Below are 18,097 nucleotides of genomic sequence, written 5' to 3' on the forward strand. Positions count from 1 at the left end.
AAAAATCCTTCAGACTGAACACTACTTAGCAACAACTGAAAACATCAGTGTTATCAACATTCTTCGCATACTGAACTCAAATCATAGCACTGTACCAGCTACTAGGAAGACAATTAACTCTGTCCCAGCTGAAACCAGGACACAGAATTTCACTGGTCAGAAGTCAAAGATTTTTTTTTTTTATTTGGAGATTTGCAAATTGTTCCCAGTGCAGGTGGGGAGCTCTGCATGGCAAGCATAAACCTATTAAAAGAAATGCCGGCTCTGCTATTTCAGCTGCCTTGTGAAGACCCCTTCAAAGCTTAATCCACCGGTCCTGCCTCCTGTCCAAAAGCCCTCAGTTCACAGCCTGAAGTTCCCTGAAGCCCATGGATCAACCAGAAGATGTCGATAACGTTTGGAGACAGGAAAAAAAAAGATGTTTAGTTACATGCCGTGTGCGCTGCGTCCGGGAGATGGAGATGTTGGCAAACAGCACAAGGGAGAGGACAGCAAACCAGCGGCAGGGGTGGGTGGGTGGGTGGCCCGGGAACCGAGCAGGGAGACCGAGTGCTGTGGGAGCGGGCAGAGGGTGAGAATCAACCTGCTGGGTCAGACTCGTGCAGAGGGGGGAAGAGAAGAAGGCTAGAGAGACACAGGGGAGAGCTTTCTGGGACCAAAACTGGGAGAAGCACAAAAAATAGACGTGTGAATTAAATGACAGCATTGTGAAGACCGGGGGATGCAGGCATGGATCCTCAGCACTTTTTAAGGGTGGGACTATGCGGCATGCTGGGGCAGGCTGCCGCCCTGCAGTGGCTCGCCTGTGACTCCTGGGTGGTGACAGCATGCACAAGCCTTGTGTTGTCCCAGACGCTGGCCTGCCAATTTACTCAGCTGGCCATCACCGAACGCCTCCTCAACACGGATGTCAAGCAGCCGTGCCTGGTGGCAACCTCTTGGCTGGTGGTGGTGCTGGGTGTCCTGGGCTGGAGTGGTGGAAGGGCACCCCTGCCCAGGCTGTGCACCCTGGCAGGACACCTGGCTCAAAGGAGCCCGCCAGGAGGACACGTATCCCGCTACACCGGCTGTCCTGCCTCACCTGTACCTACAGAAGCGTACCTAGGAGATGAGCTTACGTGCAAGTGGATCTGCCTGTGATCTTGACATACTGGAAATCCACCCCTGGCTTGTCAGCCTTGTGCAGTGGTATTTGGTTTGGCCAAGAGGTGTCTTGGTGTCAGCATGTGAACTCTATTATGTGTGAAAACATATAATGTCTCCACTAGTTGTGAAAATATGCATTACTAGACCCTGCCAGGGTCATTGTGAGGGCTGTTAAAAGTGGATGGTCATATATTCAAGTGGAGCACACATAGATGGCTGCTGCCCTGCTATAAAGACAGGGGACAGGTAGGTAAAACAATTGTAGAAGAAAAAACACCTGGTGAAACTGGTTAGGATTGTTCAAGGGAATGGTGAAAACAAATGACTATTGACTAGAGCAAAGTTGGAGTCTACAGGGACAGGAGAAGGAGAGAGAAACTGAAGTCTTAGGAAGAATAGACCCAAACCCAGAGACTTCATGATTGAAAAGAGAAGTCATATGCAGGAAGATATGGGGTTCTTGGATAGGGTTTGAAAGGGCTCTTATTTAAACCCTGCAAAACATGGAGAAATGGTGAGAAAATCAAGACATAAAATCATGTATGAACACCTATTGTTTCTTTTAGTTCTAAATGTGTATAAAGCTTAGGTGGGTTTTTTTTTGTTTGTTTGTTTGTTTTTGAGAAGCCTTGCAAAGCCTGTATTGCATGCTCCTGAATACTTGAGTTGTGAAATCAGAGTATCTAAAAGGTTGGAGCTCTGGGGAAAAAGTGTAGTTGGAGTGTTAGCAGTGGTCCTAGGGTATCTGTGTTACTCCTCAATGCAAATGTGACATGGTAAGAAGGAGAACACATGCCTAAGAAATGTCCCTGTGAAACAATAAACCTGATTGTTGCTGCGACCTAGTGAGACCAAGGGAAACTCAGAAGAGAAAGGCTGAGAGAAATGTGGGAGGATAATTTTTTTCATTTTTTCCACTAAATGAGATCTTGGGGCAATTGATGCAAAAAAGGACCTCTGCCACTTTCTAAGTGATGTACTTCTCAGAGGGGACCCCCGCACCCGGCGGGCCAGGGGGGAAGCCGAGGGGGCTCCCACACACGCCCCGCCTTCCCTCCACGCCCCCCCCCCCCCCGCGCCCCAACGGCCGCTCACCTGCCCCTCTCCTAAGAAGTCGAGCTTCTCGTAGCGCTTGGCACGCGCCCGCGCGTCCATGGCTGGCAGGGGGGAGGGTGTGGGCGGCAGCGGCGGCTGGCGCGGCAGCGGCGGCGGCGGCGGCGGCAGCAGCAGCAGCAGCACCAGCGGCACCGGCACCAGCACCAGCACCAGCGGCAGCAGCAGCGAGGCCGGCGACGGGGCTTTAAAAACGGCCCGCGCCGGGCCCCGCGCCGCTTCCGGCGCGCGAGCCAGCCCCGCCCCTGGCAACCGCCGGCGTCACCGCGCCCCTCGCCCCGCCCCCTGCGCGCGCAGCCGCCTGAGGCCCCGCCCCCCACTGCCAAGGACGCGTAGGCGGTGCGAAGGGGGCGGGGGCGGGGAAAGGGCGGGCGTCGTCGCAGCCCGCGGCGGGAGGCGGGGCGGGGGCGGCGGGAGGCGGGGCGGGGGCGGCGGGGCGGTGTCTCCGCCGCGCCCGAGAGGGCTGCCCGGCGCGGCCCCAACGGCGGCGGTACTTGCCCGCGGCGCGGGCCCTCTGGCCGCAGGGGCTCGCTTCCCTCTGACACGCCCGAGGGCGTAGCGAAGGCCTACGCGCTACCCTGCCCCTTACAAACTCGGCGCTCAGATCAGGGGTACCGTGGCCGCCTACCTGCAACCGGAGGCAACGGGCTGTCTGCTGAAACAGCTGACAACCGAAGTTATCCCAGAAGAACCTGTTTTTCTTTTGCTCCCGACCTCAGATGGGCTATTCGGGGAAGAAAGGCTGCTACGCAACTGCCCGGCCGAGGCTGCGTCGCAACCACAAAGCCTCCATCATGTCTCAGAGAATGCTTCAGTGTCCCTTTCCCGCCCGCAAAATTGCTCCTCGTGGGACACCCGAATCTTTTAAAGTAGAAAAATAAAATGACTCCGTTAGATTGTCAAGTTTGCAAACGGCTCATTAGAAAAATATTTTAATGGGGTGGGTGGACATCAAATCTATTCAACTGCTAGTCAGCCATCAACAGAAAATCCTTCTCAATCACAAACTCGTATGTAGCGTGTTGTGTCAACCTCACTCTTCATATGGGTTTTTATTAAAGCTATTACTATGCAATTGTTTTTAATATTAAGGAAATGCCTTTATTGTGAACACAATACTTCAACAGTGGCCAACAAACTCTCTTCCGTGCTTATTCTGGACCTCCACGCTGTAAAAGACAAGCAGACAGTTAAATACATTCCACTAAAGGAAGGGAAATGGAGATCAAAGCTTCTTTTGCACTTTTACAGACTAAGAGACTTCTATTTTCTGATTTATACATTGATTTTTAATCCATACAAGAACATGCACAGTGTCAGGTATCAACATCTACCAGCAACAGCTCCCACTTTTTTCAGGGCAGAATACGAAAAGATCAACACCTGCGACCTACAATTACAGATGCTTCCACTCTCCCACTCTGAAGAAACCTGACTCTTACTCACTTCAGAAAGGTCTGACAAACGCAGCAGTAGCGAACACAGGTTTTAGAATTATTTTCACTGCCCAAATTCCAAAGTGCAAAGTAAAAACAAAGCCAAGGTGAGCTATGACAATCTTTATGAGAAATCAGAAAGTATTCACAATTCATTATTTTCCCAAGAAAATTATTTTACAACTTACCTCACCGTGAGAAAATTTATGCTAGAGGTCAAGAAGGGTATTACTATGGGTAATAACTCATTTTATTTCTAATTATAGTACCCTACCCACACACACACAGGAAAACTGCTTTCCTCTACTAACATGGTTACACTGTTAGGTGTCCTTATCATTTAACAAAACCATGCAAGCGTCTTTTCATTTCAGGTCACAACTATCTCACGAGTTCTTCATATTTTGTGCATTCTCCCTTTTAAAGCATCAGTGTTTATGACTGAACACTGTTGAGAACAAAAGCAGGTTCTTCTTGCCTTTCATGTACAATACCATATTTGCAAATACTGCAGAAAAAAATTGTATGAAGTTTAATAAAATGTTTCCACTACTAGAAATACAAGAGTTAGCTTACTAATAAATAACTTATAAAAACTAGTTTGAGAAGTATTTTGGACTTCAATCACCTGGTAATAGCCTTTGCTCATCTAAGAGCAGACTCCCGTGCTCCTGTCCAGCGCATTCAAATTACACATTAAACAGCTGTTACAAAACAGGTAGTGACGGTGATTAACATAGGCCATGACTATCGCAAGCTATCTGCATGTCTGTTTTAAGTCCGTATCTCTCTACTTAGCAATACCACAAGCTACTAATTAGTGAGGGTTGGGCACCCTCTGTATTAAGAATTTGTAGCTTGGGTGTAGTGCATCAAAGCAGTGAAAGCTCAGAGCACACACTTAGCAAGAACTGCAATGTAATACCATGTCTGAAACTTTGAAGAAGGTGTAGAAATACAAGCTAAATGCTAGGTAAATACAGACAATACACACCAATCAATGAAACTTACTTGAATATATTCAATCTCTTCGTCTGACATAAGTTTCCTTCTGTATTTCTGAGGTAAGGTTCTTGCTAATTCAGAAGTGTCTGGTGTACCTTGTACTCTACTAACAGGTGAAATACTTTGAAAGGCCGGTGATCTGCCTCCTACAGAGTCCTGTGCTTTTGAAGCATGGAGAGACGGCACACTTGCTTGTAGAGATTCCTGTACCGAAACCCACATTGCAAGACCATTTACAGAAATATAACAAGACTGTAAAATTAATTAATGAGCAGGCAATAAAAGTTACCAGTTATTGACAATTTTCTTCATTATAACAAATACCTAAAAGAATTGAGACACTCTGCTTCTCACAACCTGCTTTTATTGTTTTTAAATATATCAAGAGCAAAGTGAAAAAATTCTGACAATGAGAGAAAGCATGTTTAAGTGGCAGAAATACTGATGTGGAAACAGAAGATAAATCGGCATATAACCTAACAAAGGCTTTTTCACTGGGAAGCTGTACTTACAGAAGAAGCATAAAGTACCATAAATGTGTGTGTGTAGGCAATTATGTAGAAAGATAAACAAAGATAAATCACTAAGATCCACTGAGATGATGCTTTTTGTGTACTGCGACTGTAAAGACAGACAAGTGAAAAAGAGGTAGAGGCTTACAGAACAATAAAGCTCACAGCTATGACATATCACAACATGCAATGCAGTATTGTACCCATTTTTAATATTACAAAATGGCACCATATCAAATTTTGTTAATGATGTGCAAAATGACCACCAAATATCGGGCATCAGCAATCAATGTTTATGAAATGCAGAGACCAAGGAGTGCATCAAGTACTTTATGCGTGAGGCCCAGAAGGTAGGCTTAAGGAATTCCCATTAGAGAAGTCGCCTTGAGTTTGAGGACAGGAGAAGAGATGACAAAAGGGCAGTGTTGTCAAAGTCAGCATTCTGAACCTTAGGTCTGTCCCACCATGGCTGATTTTACACTGGAAGTATGCAATTACCCCACCAGCCAGGACCAAGTCTCACAGCAGTATGTTTACTTCATGAGCACTCAGACCTCTCTACATAAGGTTAAAACACCTGATAAAGCAGAATGCTTCCGCAGCAAGTCCCTCTCAGTGCTCCTGAAAAACGAGCAAGACAGATGAAACATCTAACGTCTGGGACAGAGGGACTATATAATTGTAAAATAAGCAGCATCAAGACTGGATGAGTCAAAGAATGTGAGAAGTTAAAATACCACAGCATTGCCTGCCTCTCTCCCTCCTGCCTCCAACAAGACCAATGAGGACAAAGGAGAGGAGCCAGTTTTGGCCACAGTGAGTCTGAGTCAATGGCAGTATTGGGACATCAAACACCTACAGCAATGTGATCAAACCTTATTGGTAAAAAAAAAAAACCACGCCACCATTGAGAGGCATATTCAGATGTTCTCAGTCTGAAGACTGTATCTGAAAGTCCCAAGCTGATCAGGTGGTTCAGGAACAATGGAAGGTCCCACGCAGAGTGAAGAGGAAGAGAGTCCATTGGAAGGAGCATATTCTGAACAGGGCGAGCAAACTATTTTTGTTTCAAGAAATAACACACCTTCTATGTGAAAAGTTTCTCCAGGTTTTTTTCATACACCACAAAAATGTCTAGAGATTGCCAAGGATTTTCCTCTACTGTATGTTTTAGTCTGAAGTGTAGTTGGAGTAGATGCATTAGCCAATTAAAAACATCAGAAGTCAAGACTCCAAAGTACCAGACTTAATACTGCTGTTGCTTTAGCTCAGATACAGTCTCTACTACATTCTTCCCTTCCCTGTTCGAGACCCGTCATGTTGCAGTAGTAATATGGTAAAAGAATTTGGCTAGCCTTTCAAGCACCCACACCCCTCAAAGCTTAGTCTTGATCTGCAGAGCTCTGTTTGGCTACGTAGAAGCAACAGTCTGGCACAGTGAAACACAGTTACTGCTACAGCATTCAAGCAAGATGAGGTAGATTGCAATTTACTAATGACATGACAGAACCTCATTAAGGTAGAAAAGTCTAACATGCTTAAAAGATACAGTCACAAAAATCTTCTGATGCAGAGATAAACGAGGTAAGTAACACGTTTTCAAGGCTTTGAGAAAGCACTGGCATGAGAGGTGGTGCATTTGGCTGAACGGTACACAACATACAGAATTCTGACAGAAAGTTATTGCAGAAAATAGTTCCTGAAGAGTTCACAGGTAAGTCAGAAGTGGCACTGATGTGCTCTGTAGATACTTTGTAATGTTAATGGATAAACTAAACTTAAAGCTGAATCACAAACGAGATAACGCTGCAGCAAATAATGTGGTACAGTACGATTTCTAAACAAGTGAGAATAATATAACAGCTTCTTAAGATGTCTCCTACTTTAGTTTCAAATGTTTTGTTGACTCAAAAGGAGTATCAACATACCACTCATATAACTTTGGTGTCTAAATGTAAGCATATTGGGAATCCTCTAAATATCAACATAGCTATGGGTATAAAAATTAATGTCAAAGATTGCAATGAAATTGATTTTTTCTCAGCCTTAACTAGTAGCACAAGGAAACGCTTCTTAAAATGTACAGTGGAATGGCTCTCCCAGCTATAATCTGGGTTTTAAATACCACAGACATCACACGCTCCAACTAAAAAAAAAGAAGAGACGAGGAAAATGCAGCAACATTTCTGCAAGTACCACCGAATGCCTAAAGCTGCTTCAAACTGACTTGGGCACAATCCTTTCAAGCAAATATTAGTATTCAGAAAAATGGGACTTTATATGAGTAGAAAAGCAACACTTGAAATCTTTGTGAATCTGCCTTGACCAAGAAACAAAGCCATGCATGTATTATGTATATTCCCACAGCTGTATAGAGTCTGAAGAGTCAAAGCATTGCCTTCAAACTAGAACAACTGTGTTTCAGAAACCCTGCTCAAAATCAGTTGAGTCGTGTAGCTGAAGCAGAAAAACTGTGTGCTGGTTCTTATATAAACAGTTAATGCAAAGAAAGGCGGCACAAGTTGTATCTAGAGATTAAATAACTTACTTTTAGGTCTGGGACTACTTTTTCTGTCCGGGAACTTAATTAACGGAGTATGTGGCTTGACTACCTAGAACAAGGCAAGGTAGCAGGAGAAACAGGGAGAGTAAAATATATTTCTAGACACACATTACCTTTGCAATAATAAAATGGAACATACAACGTATTAAACAACCACTTCTATACCACTGCTTTCTGCACCACCGCTCTGATAAACTTATTACCTATTAACATTCTATGTTCACCTGCAGAGACACTTCACCCTTAAAGGCAGTCCTCCACCCTAACGTCCTGAGCAGGAACAAGCGTTCTCCTCCTTTTCTCACAGCAGTCAGCGTGTGTGTGCGCAGAAACGGCTACCGCAGTGGCATAAACACAATTATAAAGTTTCAGCACAAGAACGGCGAGCTGTGCTCTGCCGGTACGTGTTTGTTCAGCTGGCTGGATGGGACTGACGAGGTCCGGTAAGACAAGACTGTAAATTATAAAGCTTGGGAGTCGAAGCCACACTGCTTATTTTTCAAGCGCGTCTTTTGAAGAAGACCCCACGTCTCGCCTTCACCTTGAAGAGGGATGGCTTAGAAAGGAGCTGCCGGCTAGCCCCCTCCCCTCTTGAACAGCCCACCGATGGGTGCGGGCTGCCCTGTAGCATCCTTTGGTACTAGAGAACCAGGCCACCGGCATCAAATGACCGGCGACACCGGGCGGGCCCTACCGCGCGCCTCCTCCCTCCGCGCCAAGGACACCGGCCCCCCCAGCGGCGCCTCAGGCCCCGGCCGCCTCAGGCCTGGGCGGCAGCACGCGAGGCGAGGCCCGCCGCCCCAGCCGGGCTCCCGGCCCCAGCCACCCCCTCCCCGGGCCGTCCGCCCCCCGCCGTTACCTGAACGACCCTAGTGGCGGCCGCCATCTTACTGCCCGTGGTGACCCCCCGCCGCCGCGCCGCGCCCCGCCACCCGCGCCTGAGGGGCAGCGCCGGGCCACGCCCACAGGGCGCGGCACCGCCCACAGGGGGCGTGGCCCGGCGCAGGGCTGTGTCAAAAACCGACTACGGCAAACCTGAGGGGCGGCGCCTTAAAAGGAAAACAACCAACGGCAACAAAACCCGCTTCAAGATAGCCTGTTTTATTTTCATTCCATCAAGAGACCTGCCATCCACCTTTTTAAAGCTAATAATCACGTGCCAAGCCAAAAGTAAAAATATTTTAACACATTACACGCATAAAAACATGAACGAGTTTCTTCAGGCAAAAAACTGAAAACACAATTGTCAATGCAAAACCATATTTAGAATACTGCTTAGCTGAGTATTCAATGGCATGAACTCAATGCTTCCACTTCACGTGCATTTTCCCTAGTGGTGTCATATTTTGCTACGTGGGACGGCACCTACAGATTGCGTCTACAGCTGGATGCTCTGCTTCACTAATCAGCATATAGCACAGTCACAAGTGGCTGTTACAATCAAGAACTACAAACTTTTCGCTGTTTAAAGTTATACATAATACTTTAATAAAAAAGCTTAAAAAAAAAAAACACCAAAGAGTGACTTAACTAACTTTTCCAGTCTGAGCTTTCCACCAGGGGCAGAGCAGGGTCCTGGATCTTGTCTGAGCTCTGCAGACTGCTGGTGCCCAGGGAGTGAGGACAGACATGACAGGGCCTTGGTTTAAGCCAAATTTTACAAAAAAGCTTGTGTGGATATATGGATTATTCTTCTTGTGTTTCTGCTGCCTTGCAGAGGGAGATGAGCACCTGGGACAGGACAGCTACAAAGCGGCTCTTCAGGTAGTTTCACCAGCTACGCTACCTGTTCAAACATTCATTGTGTGCCAAGAATTAAATTTCACTTCAAAGAGTTGCATGGCCACGTTCTGAGTCTCTTGAGAGAACAACAACTACCAGAAAGGTTACATTTTCAAATTCCTAAAGTGAGATTAATATGCATTATGAAAGCAATCAAGTTTAGTCCATTGATTACATACACTATATAAGATTAAACAGTATCTCTCCTGAATCACAGCAAATAGACATCATCTTCAAGCTGTAGAACAATTGCCTTCAAAGATGGATCTTCTGCCCAGTTAACTCTGCTTGCAATTATGATACTCTGTAAGAAGGAAAGATTATTGGTTAAAAAAAGCCCTTAAAAAGGATTATTCCTAGTAAAACCTCTCAAAAGCTGCCCATTTTTTAATTTAGAAGCCCTTGAAATTCACAGCAGTGTTTGAAGTAGGCGGGATGAAGGGAAAGAGGAGGAAGGGAAGTATTGTTTTAGATCCTATTGTCAATACATAGGCAAAAAACCCGCAAAAGCAGTGCTTTGAATTTCCTAGAGGATATTTTTTTTGTTTTTTAAACACATGGAATAAAGTTTGCCTCAAACACAAGATAACACAGTTAATGTTCTCACCCTGCCAATCTGGATTGAAAATGGGAATTACTAAATTTAACCAAAGAAGATTTGCTCTACTCACAGCTCAGAAGATTTCAGGAATACAAAACCAGAAGATAATTCTAGGAATCTAATCTAAAACCCACTAAAATGTTTAATTTCTCGTTCTCAATTTGAGATATAACATTGTTACTAATGCAAACTAGTAGTAGACATAACAGGTAATATGAAAACCGGTGGCTCACTTTCTGTCCTTGAAATTCTCCGATCATTCAAATTCACGACATGGTTATATCCTGTGTTCTACCTGAAGCTGTCCAATATGTTCTCTCTTTTCCCCAGCCTATATTTTTTAAATAAACTTAGTGTGCACTGAACGGGATTTCATAACCCATTTGCAGATAAACTCAAGAGTACTGCAATTGCAATTTACCATTCACTGTGCCTCCCATCTTTCTACTTAAGCCACTGATCTGTGGACCCAGGTGAAGGAAGCCAGGACAAGTCACACAGTGAGACGCAGAGTACCAGACTGCAGCACAGCGTATGTGAGCTTTACTTGAGCCCCTTGGAGCAGAGGATGCTGCAGGAGGCCCTTCCACCCACCCCAAATCATGAGGTTTTCTTCCTCACTTTGCATGACTCCACACTCCACATGACCTGCCAGCCAGCTCCATGGATACACACTCGTCAGCAGCCTCTGATATGTGGGTAACCAAAAGGTTGAAGGCTACACCACTGAAAGTATTTCGAGACTGGCCATGGCTGCAGGCCAAGGCTTTCACAAGGCTGCAGTGGGCGATGCAAACAGAGAAGCGCATGTGGTCGGAAGGGGCAGACTGAGAGCAGCAGTCTGGCTTGCTGGTATCACGGGATTAAGACCTACTTATTTTTCCTAACCATAAGATGGGGAAACTGATCTGGAGGGGTGTAGGGTGACAGCATAAGGAAAGACAGCCACTTCTGTGACAGATATTCTCTGAGAAAATGGATTATTTTTGTACCTTTAAGGGAACAAAGGAATAAAGATAGACAGACCATCTCTAAACTCTGTAAATAATTATTCCAAAGAAGTTTGTGATGATTTCATGCTTTTAGCTTTTAAAGCACTAAAGTTTTCCTTTCATACAGCAGTTTTTCCATCACCCTAGTTACTTAAAGATTTTAGAAAACACAATTTTGTTTGAAGTTACATTTACCATACACTATGTTATCTTGACTGTAATGCAAAACCGCAAACTTGCTACTAAAACCTACAACACATTACCTGAAATACATTTTTAATTACTGTAGTCATCTGTATCTCTTTTTCCAACTTATTACGTATCACCTCCAGTGTTTCGATCATGTTCACCCTTGCTTGTTCCTCCTTCTGTTTTTTCATCACGGTATGAACTTGCAGTAGTTTCTCCCTTCCAGCTGTTTTTAGTGCTGTTCCATTATCAGGAAAATGAAGTGTTAAGAAGTAGTTAGGTGAGCCATAGAACTAAAGATATGCTTTTTTCCTCAGAGGCATCCAAGGCACTTCCACTGCAATAACCCTAACTTCACACTCTGTCCCTTCCCTCCAACACACCTCAAGATAATTCTTTCACACGAGAGACAACACGTGCTGTGGCTACCTGGTGTCAAAGCTCATTGATCCCTGGCTGCTAGCAAAACAGAAAGTACTTTGTATGCTCTTTGCATTTCCATCAGACACGGACCGTAATTTGAACATCTGTCCTACACCCTGTCTTCAGTTGTCACAACTTGTATAGTCAGTGGTGTTTAAGACCCTTTCCCCTTTTTCAAATTTGATTGAAACCAAATTCTGAAGTCATACAAGGGACATATGGACAACACCAGTGAATATTACTAGTTTTTTATAGGAAACCAGGCTAAAAACTAGACTGAATAAGGTCAGTTAGGGACAGTTTATACATTGAAAGAATGCTGACAGAGCATTTCTTCCTTTATTTCCGAAGATATTAGGGATGTTCATTTTCCTATGAAGGCAGGTATTTCATTGTCTGTGTTCATTACTGTCAACATATACACCACTTCCTATGCATGAAACAAAAACCAGTTAAAACTGTTGGCAAACCTGGTCATATGACATTAGGAGCATTCAAAAAACGTATTTACCTTATTAAGTTCTGAAGATTGACTTCACATCTAAATTTGATCCACTCTTAACAAGCTTACTGAATACCAACATATATACTATTACAAGAGTTCTTTGTAAGTAAATCCCCTCCCCTATTCTGCAAACATTTCATAAAGGTACAGTCTGACAAAAAATAAAATCCTTTAGGTGTTGTAGGACTTATTAAATTACTAATGATGTGTAATTTTCTGGGGAGCTTCCACTAAATAATAAACCACCACCACACACTCTCTGAGTTTCTTGCATCTCTCATTCTAACACGTCAGTCTCATGCTCAAGTAGACAACACACCAGCTCATTTTTACAGTACTTCCTACTCTTTTCAGAAGTTTTATAACTGTGTTGAGAGTTTTGCAGTTACTTCAGATGTAAATTAATATTGCTACAAGGACTTTAAAAAATGAACTGTACATTCAAATATAAAACAAAGTCAATACAGCTAACACTTACTGAGTCTTTTCCTTCTAATGTCAATCAATTTCTGCTCCTTCTCACGTGCTTGCTGAAAGAAAGAAAGAAAAAAAAAAAAGTATCTCCTAGACTCTTGGCTCCAAAAAATATTGAAAGATGCTAATTCAATCCACAAAAGCAGTTAAGGGCGGCTCTAGAAGCAGACTTTCTTACATACTCACTTTCAGTAATCATTTTGGTAATTTTACTATTAGTAGAAACCTCACCCTTTGGGCCACACATTTAGCTTCAAATGACTTGTGTGATCCTGTTACTTTCAAATTGTACTCCTGCTCACGTTAAGGTTGGTAGACCTGCACGACTGCAACAGAAGCTACAACTGCCACTTACCTGCTGACATTTAATTATTCTCTGGCTGAGCGTTACTATGCGTTTCACAGTTTCCGTGATCAGTCTAAGGAAGAAAACACAGTTGCATACTTTAAGACCACTAATATGAGTCACCAGCATAAATATTTTAATCAAGGTTATTTGTATTAAATGAAAAAAATCCCCATTTCCCCTAACACCAAAATAAAGTATACCTTTTTTTTTTTTTTTTTTTTTGACACACTGCACCCTTCCTAATACCAAGTATTGTTGTGGGGGCCAAAGAGTCTCCTTACTTCCCTCTCAGTTTCCGTAATGTTTCAGTTAAGTCTGTTTAACATTTCAAATCACAGAGCCTGGAAGGCATCAAGGAAGCCTAGCCACCTGAGAATGGCTAAGAACTGAAGCTCCTGAATTCTGGCTCATGGCAGGGACATCATGGAGATGCAATGTTTTCGGCTGTATTTCTGGCAGAAATTAAATTTCTCATATAACACTTCACATGCACACACCCATTAATATTGGGCAGGAAATTAAAAGCTAATTTTAAACATCTTTGAAACTTTCAGTTCTTTTTCAAAGACATTAAGCTCCTACATGATTAATTAATGAAGGCAGCAAAGCAGAGGCAAGGCTCTGTTACAAGCCTGTAATATGTGCTCAGCTATTATAAATGCAGGTAACTCATGCATTAAAGACAAAAAACTCTTAACTACAAACAGTTCTCAATAGTCAATCAAAAATTATGATCTCTTTAACCAAAGGTTGGTTAATTCAGAGCCCCAATGTAAATCCACCCTAGGTATAAGAGGTCTGATCATGCTGACTCTAGCCAGAAGGTGGACAGTATATCATTCAGTCAAAACTAGAAGCAGGAAGCTTGCTTTTAAACAAGGTACAATGAAGTAATGTAGAAACATGTCACATTAAACTGTGTAAAGTCCATTCCTTTCTAGCCATTCTTTACCCAAGAACACCTTACCGTGAGTCATCATCATTTTGCTTCATTTTGTTTCTCAGGGCAAACGTAAGTTGGATCCTGCATAGTGTGGGGAAGAAACATATAACTGATAAGAACTGGTAAGAAACTGAGAGAAGCAGATTTAGCTAAGTAACAGAAGAGGTATTTCCAAGGTTCCATGTATGTATGTATGTCCACTTTCACATTGGGATTATATGTATAAAATACTCAGTACCTTTTAAATATCACACTTCTTAAATAAGGGGGCTTAACTCTCAGGACAAGAAAGGCGTACCAGTGATTATTTGTGAGAGTGACAACTCCTTCCTTTCTTGCCAAACATGCTCGGACACCATTAATCCCAGAGTCTGCAGAAAGGAAGCTGGGCAAAGGTGGGAATTCAAATGAACTGCCATGTAACACAGGAGATGTATAACACCTATCAAACTTCCACCTTTTCATATGCATTGGCAAAATACTGCCAAGAAATACGTTTTCTGATTTATACAGTCAGACTTTCACAATTTTGCAGGAAACTTTGGATTTACACATTTCAACTTGTAATTTTTTTTGTTCTCTACAGTATCTCCATCTGCATTCTTACTGGTTAGATGGTACTAAAATCTCTCATGTTTGTAACACACACCATACCACTTTGAAATCCTATTTTAATCAGAATAATGTATATGTGCACGTACGTGCGCACACATAAACAAACAGAAAACCTCCAAATAAACAAGAAGAAAATTCTACCTTTGCAAGGCTAACGTCTTGTTCTGTAAAGAGATGGTTACTTCCTCCAGACGTCTTTCCCAATCTTCTGTGTCCCTGAAGGGAAAAAAAACAAAACAAAAACACCACAACCCCAAACAATGTGAAGATAACAAAAACTTAAAAGCAATGTCACACTTTTAACTGGCTCTCTACATGTCTAAAGCAAGAATTTTTCTTATAAACCACAAATTATTAAGGCCAAGAGTATTTTAGCATGTGGAACTATATCAGTGAATTCTAGCCATCACAAGAAAGACTGCAAGTTTAGAAGACACATCAGATACAGAACTACATTAGGAGACTGAGTAAAATATTTCTTCCCCATATAGAAGATGGACCTGTTGGAGCAAGTCCAGAGGAGGGCCACGAAGATGATCAGAGGAATGAAACACCTCTCCTGTGAAGACAGGCTAAGAGAGTTGGGCTTGTTCAGCCTGAAGAGAAGGCTCCAAGGAGGCCTTATAGCAGCCTTCCAGTACCTAAAGGGGGCCTACAGGAAAGCTGCAGAGGGACTTTTTACAAAGGCACATAGTGATAGGACAAGGGGTCATGGCTTTAAACTGAATGAGGGTAGATTTAGATTACACATAAGAAATTCTTCACTGTGAGGGTGGTGAGGCATGGGAACAGGTCACCCAGAGAAGTTGTGGATGCCCCCTCCCTGGAAGTGTTCAAGACCAGGTTGGTTGAGGCTTTGAGCAACCTGGTCTAGTGGAAGGTGTCCCTGCCCATGGCAGGGGGGGTGGAACTAGATGATGTTTAAGGTCCCTTCCAACTCAAACTGTTCTATGATTCTCTTCGTTTCCTTTATTTTCACTGGACTCCTACAAAGTACTGATCGTTAATCCAGAGATTTACTAAGAAGGAATAACTAGAAGAGAACGTCCAAGCTCAGTTCTTAACCCTTCTCCTCTTTACTTTAAAATACATAAAAAGCTTGAAGTTACGCAATGACATACTTCTTGATTTTGTTTTGGTTCTTGACGTAATCGCAGCAAATTACTTGACCTGCAAAGAAAGAACGTCACTAAAAAAAGCACAACAAAGACTTTTAAATACTATCTACAGAGCGTAAAGGATTAGCAGTTTGATGGCTATACTAACAAGGTATTTCTTATTCCTACCTCCACGCCTTATCATCTCTTCCACTGTTAGTGAGACTACACTGTCGATCAGCTGCAGCAGAGAAATAATTAGGCTTTAAAATATTTCCATTAGCATGTTTTAGACATGCCAGAGCTGGCTCACAGCATTGCTCTATATATGCAGCTGCCTGGTTCAGTGGAAGAAGGCGTAAATAACGGAAACAAGAAGAAACACTTTACATCAGTATTGCTGCCAAACACTTTGGCGGACTTTTGGTACGACTTCATCCCCAGTACTCAGATTCCTGAAAACCACCATCACGTGTCAGAGTCCTGGGTCTAAAGCGAAAACCCAAGAGGAGAAAGGGCAGCTGGCAACAGTCACGAGGCAGTTTTGTAAGTATGCAAACAGGTCTCCAAGAGCCGTCTAGAAAATGCAGTAAGATGCTCAGCCAAGAAAAGTATTTCACTACTATGAGGAGCGCTTTTGATAAATAGTTTTTAAGAATACACCTATCAGCCACGCCACATGCTGTATTACTGTAACATCACATTAAGAGGAAGCGCCGGGGGTGGTCGGGGGGAGTCAGAGCAGGGAGAAGCTTACGGGCATGAACCGCCGTGCTGTACTCCGCGAGCTGCTGCTTGATCTGGTCCCTCAGCCTGGAGCAGGAGCAGAAGCAAAGCGACACCGGTCAGGCCCCGCACGGCGGGCGCTGCGGGGGCCCGGCCGCAGCCGCCGCCCCTCACGCCCACCCCACCGCGGCCTAGCTCGCCGCCGCCGACTCCCCGGCCCCCCCCCGCCGGCACTGACCGGAGCAGCATGAGGACGTCCGCCTTCCTCTCGGGCTCGGCCGCCACCGCCGCGTCCGCGTCCACCTCCGTGTCCGTGTCTGTGTCCGCCTCCGCCTCGGTGTCCACGTCGGCCGCGCCCGGCTCCCACTGCATCGGCTCCATGGCCTCTTCTTCAAAAATCCCGCGCGCGGCCCTCGGCAGCGCGGCCAGCGGTTGTTTCTGCCTGGTGCGGCGGCGCTCCAGCCAATCCCGCGCCTCTTCTTCCCCATCGGCGTTTCGGCGCTCGGCCGCCAGGGGGGGACGGGCGCGCCCCGCCGCCAGGGGCGGGGCGGGCACACGGACGGTGGCACCCCGGCCCGAACAAGCGCCCCGTGTCTGACCCAGGCTGCCCGCGGTCGTCAGAAGGGCATGTGGTGGTTGCGGAGCTTATTGCCCACACAGGCCCTTCCCGTAAAAAGCCCCTTCACCTGTGGCAGGCGCAAGAAGGGAGGGAGGCAGTCCCTTCTCCTGGGTGTTTTTCAGATAAATAACAGAAGGGAAGGAGAAGTACAGTTAAATACTTGTAACAGAGATTTAAAAAAAACAAACCCACGGGGGAAGTGGTCGACAAAAAAGTTATTGCTGCCAAGTGAAGGCAGATACAGCTCTCTCAGTGGTGTTCTCCTAGAGGCAGAGCTGACTAGTCACAAGTTACTGTTACGGGTTCCTGCAGCACGGGGCTTTTTTTGGTAGTGGGGCAGGGGGCCACAGGGCTGGCTCCTGTGAGAAGCTGCTAGAAGCTTCCCCGGCTCCAAGTCGGGCCCGCCTCTGGCCAAGGCTGAGCCCACCAGCGACGGTGGTAGCGCCTCTGGGGGAACAGATTTAAGAAGGGGAACCTGCAGCAGAGAGGGGAGTGGGATGTGAGAGGAACACCTCTGCAGACAGCGAGGTCAGTGAAGAGGGAGGGGGCGGAGGAGCGGGGGAGGAGGGGATGCCCCTGCAGCCCGTGGTGAGACGGCAGGCTGTCCCCCCCAGCCCATGGAGGGGAGCAGGGGAGCAGATGCCCACCTGCAGCCCGGGGAGGACCCCACGACGGAGCAGGGGGATGCCCCCCAAGATGGCCGTGACTCTGTGGGAAAGCCCGCGCTGGAGCAGTCTGTGCCTGAAGATTGGCCTGCAGAAAGGACCCACGCCAGGGAAGTTCAGGAGGAACTGCAGCCCCTTGAAAGGACCCACACCAGTGAAGTTTGTGAGGATCTGCAGCCTGTGGAAAGGACCCATGTTGGAGATGTTCGTGAAGGACCGTATCCCATGGGAGGGACCCCACGGTGGAGCAGGGGATGAGTGAGGAGTCCTCCCCCTGAGGAGGAAGGAGCAGCAGAGACGTGTGGCAAGCTGACCCCATCCTCTGCACTGCTGTGGGGGAGG

At 45.3% G+C, this 18,097-nt stretch overlaps 2 protein-coding genes across 2 annotated transcripts; both read right to left on the reverse strand.

Annotated features, from left to right (window-relative positions):
- Window positions 1–3,334: 3,334 nt before the first annotated feature.
- LOC128137634 (alpha-ketoglutarate dehydrogenase component 4-like) lies at window positions 3,335–8,743 on the reverse strand. The gene is made up of 4 exons (XM_052778743.1): window positions 8,635–8,743; window positions 7,761–7,824; window positions 4,707–4,909; window positions 3,335–3,428 (listed from the first exon to the last, which is right to left on the reverse strand). The coding sequence occupies exons 1-4, from the start codon at window positions 8,659–8,661 to the stop codon at window positions 3,411–3,413; spliced, it is 312 nt and encodes a 103-aa protein (XP_052634703.1). The 5' UTR covers window positions 8,662–8,743; the 3' UTR covers window positions 3,335–3,410.
- Window positions 8,744–9,282: 539 nt separating this feature from the next.
- On the reverse strand, window positions 9,283–17,950 carry LOC128136682 (centromere protein H-like). Its single transcript, XM_052776618.1, has 10 exons — window positions 17,908–17,950; window positions 16,710–17,115; window positions 16,503–16,558; window positions 15,770–15,818; window positions 14,790–14,864; window positions 14,058–14,114; window positions 13,097–13,160; window positions 12,746–12,797; window positions 11,414–11,577; window positions 9,283–9,861 (listed from the first exon to the last, which is right to left on the reverse strand). Exons 1-10 carry the CDS (start codon window positions 17,948–17,950, stop codon window positions 9,769–9,771), a joined length of 1,059 nt encoding a protein of 352 aa, XP_052632578.1. The 3' UTR covers window positions 9,283–9,768.
- Window positions 17,951–18,097: the final 147 nt, after the last annotated feature.

The sequence above is a fragment of the Harpia harpyja genome, chromosome Z (assembly GCF_026419915.1).
Source record: "Harpia harpyja isolate bHarHar1 chromosome Z, bHarHar1 primary haplotype, whole genome shotgun sequence".
Classification (NCBI taxonomy): domain Eukaryota; kingdom Metazoa; phylum Chordata; class Aves; order Accipitriformes; family Accipitridae; genus Harpia; species Harpia harpyja.

What these genes read in the sequence shown, in the direction of transcription:
- LOC128137634 (XM_052778743.1), bottom strand. Translation starts at nt 8,661, where the DNA reads ATGGCGGCCGCCACTAGGGTCGTTCAG. An exon ending in CCGCCACTAGGGTCGTTCAG is followed by an intron (nt 7,825 to 8,634) that starts GTAACGGCGGGG and finishes GCCTTGTTCTAG; the next exon opens with GTAGTCAAGCCACATACTCC. An exon ending in AAGTAGTCCCAGACCTAAAA is followed by an intron (nt 4,910 to 7,760) that starts GTAAGTTATTTA and finishes TGTGGGTTTCGG; the next exon opens with TACAGGAATCTCTACAAGCA.
- LOC128136682 (XM_052776618.1), bottom strand. Translation starts at nt 17,950, where the DNA reads ATGGGTCCTTTCCACAGGCTGCAGATCCTCACAAACTTCACTG. An exon ending in GACGTCCTCATGCTGCTCCG is followed by an intron (nt 16,559 to 16,709) that starts GTCAGTGCCGGC and finishes CTCCTGCTCCAG; the next exon opens with GCTGAGGGACCAGATCAAGC. An exon ending in CAAAATGATGATGACTCACG is followed by an intron (nt 13,161 to 14,057) that starts GTAAGGTGTTCT and finishes TTTCTTCCTTAG; the next exon opens with ACTGATCACGGAAACTGTGA.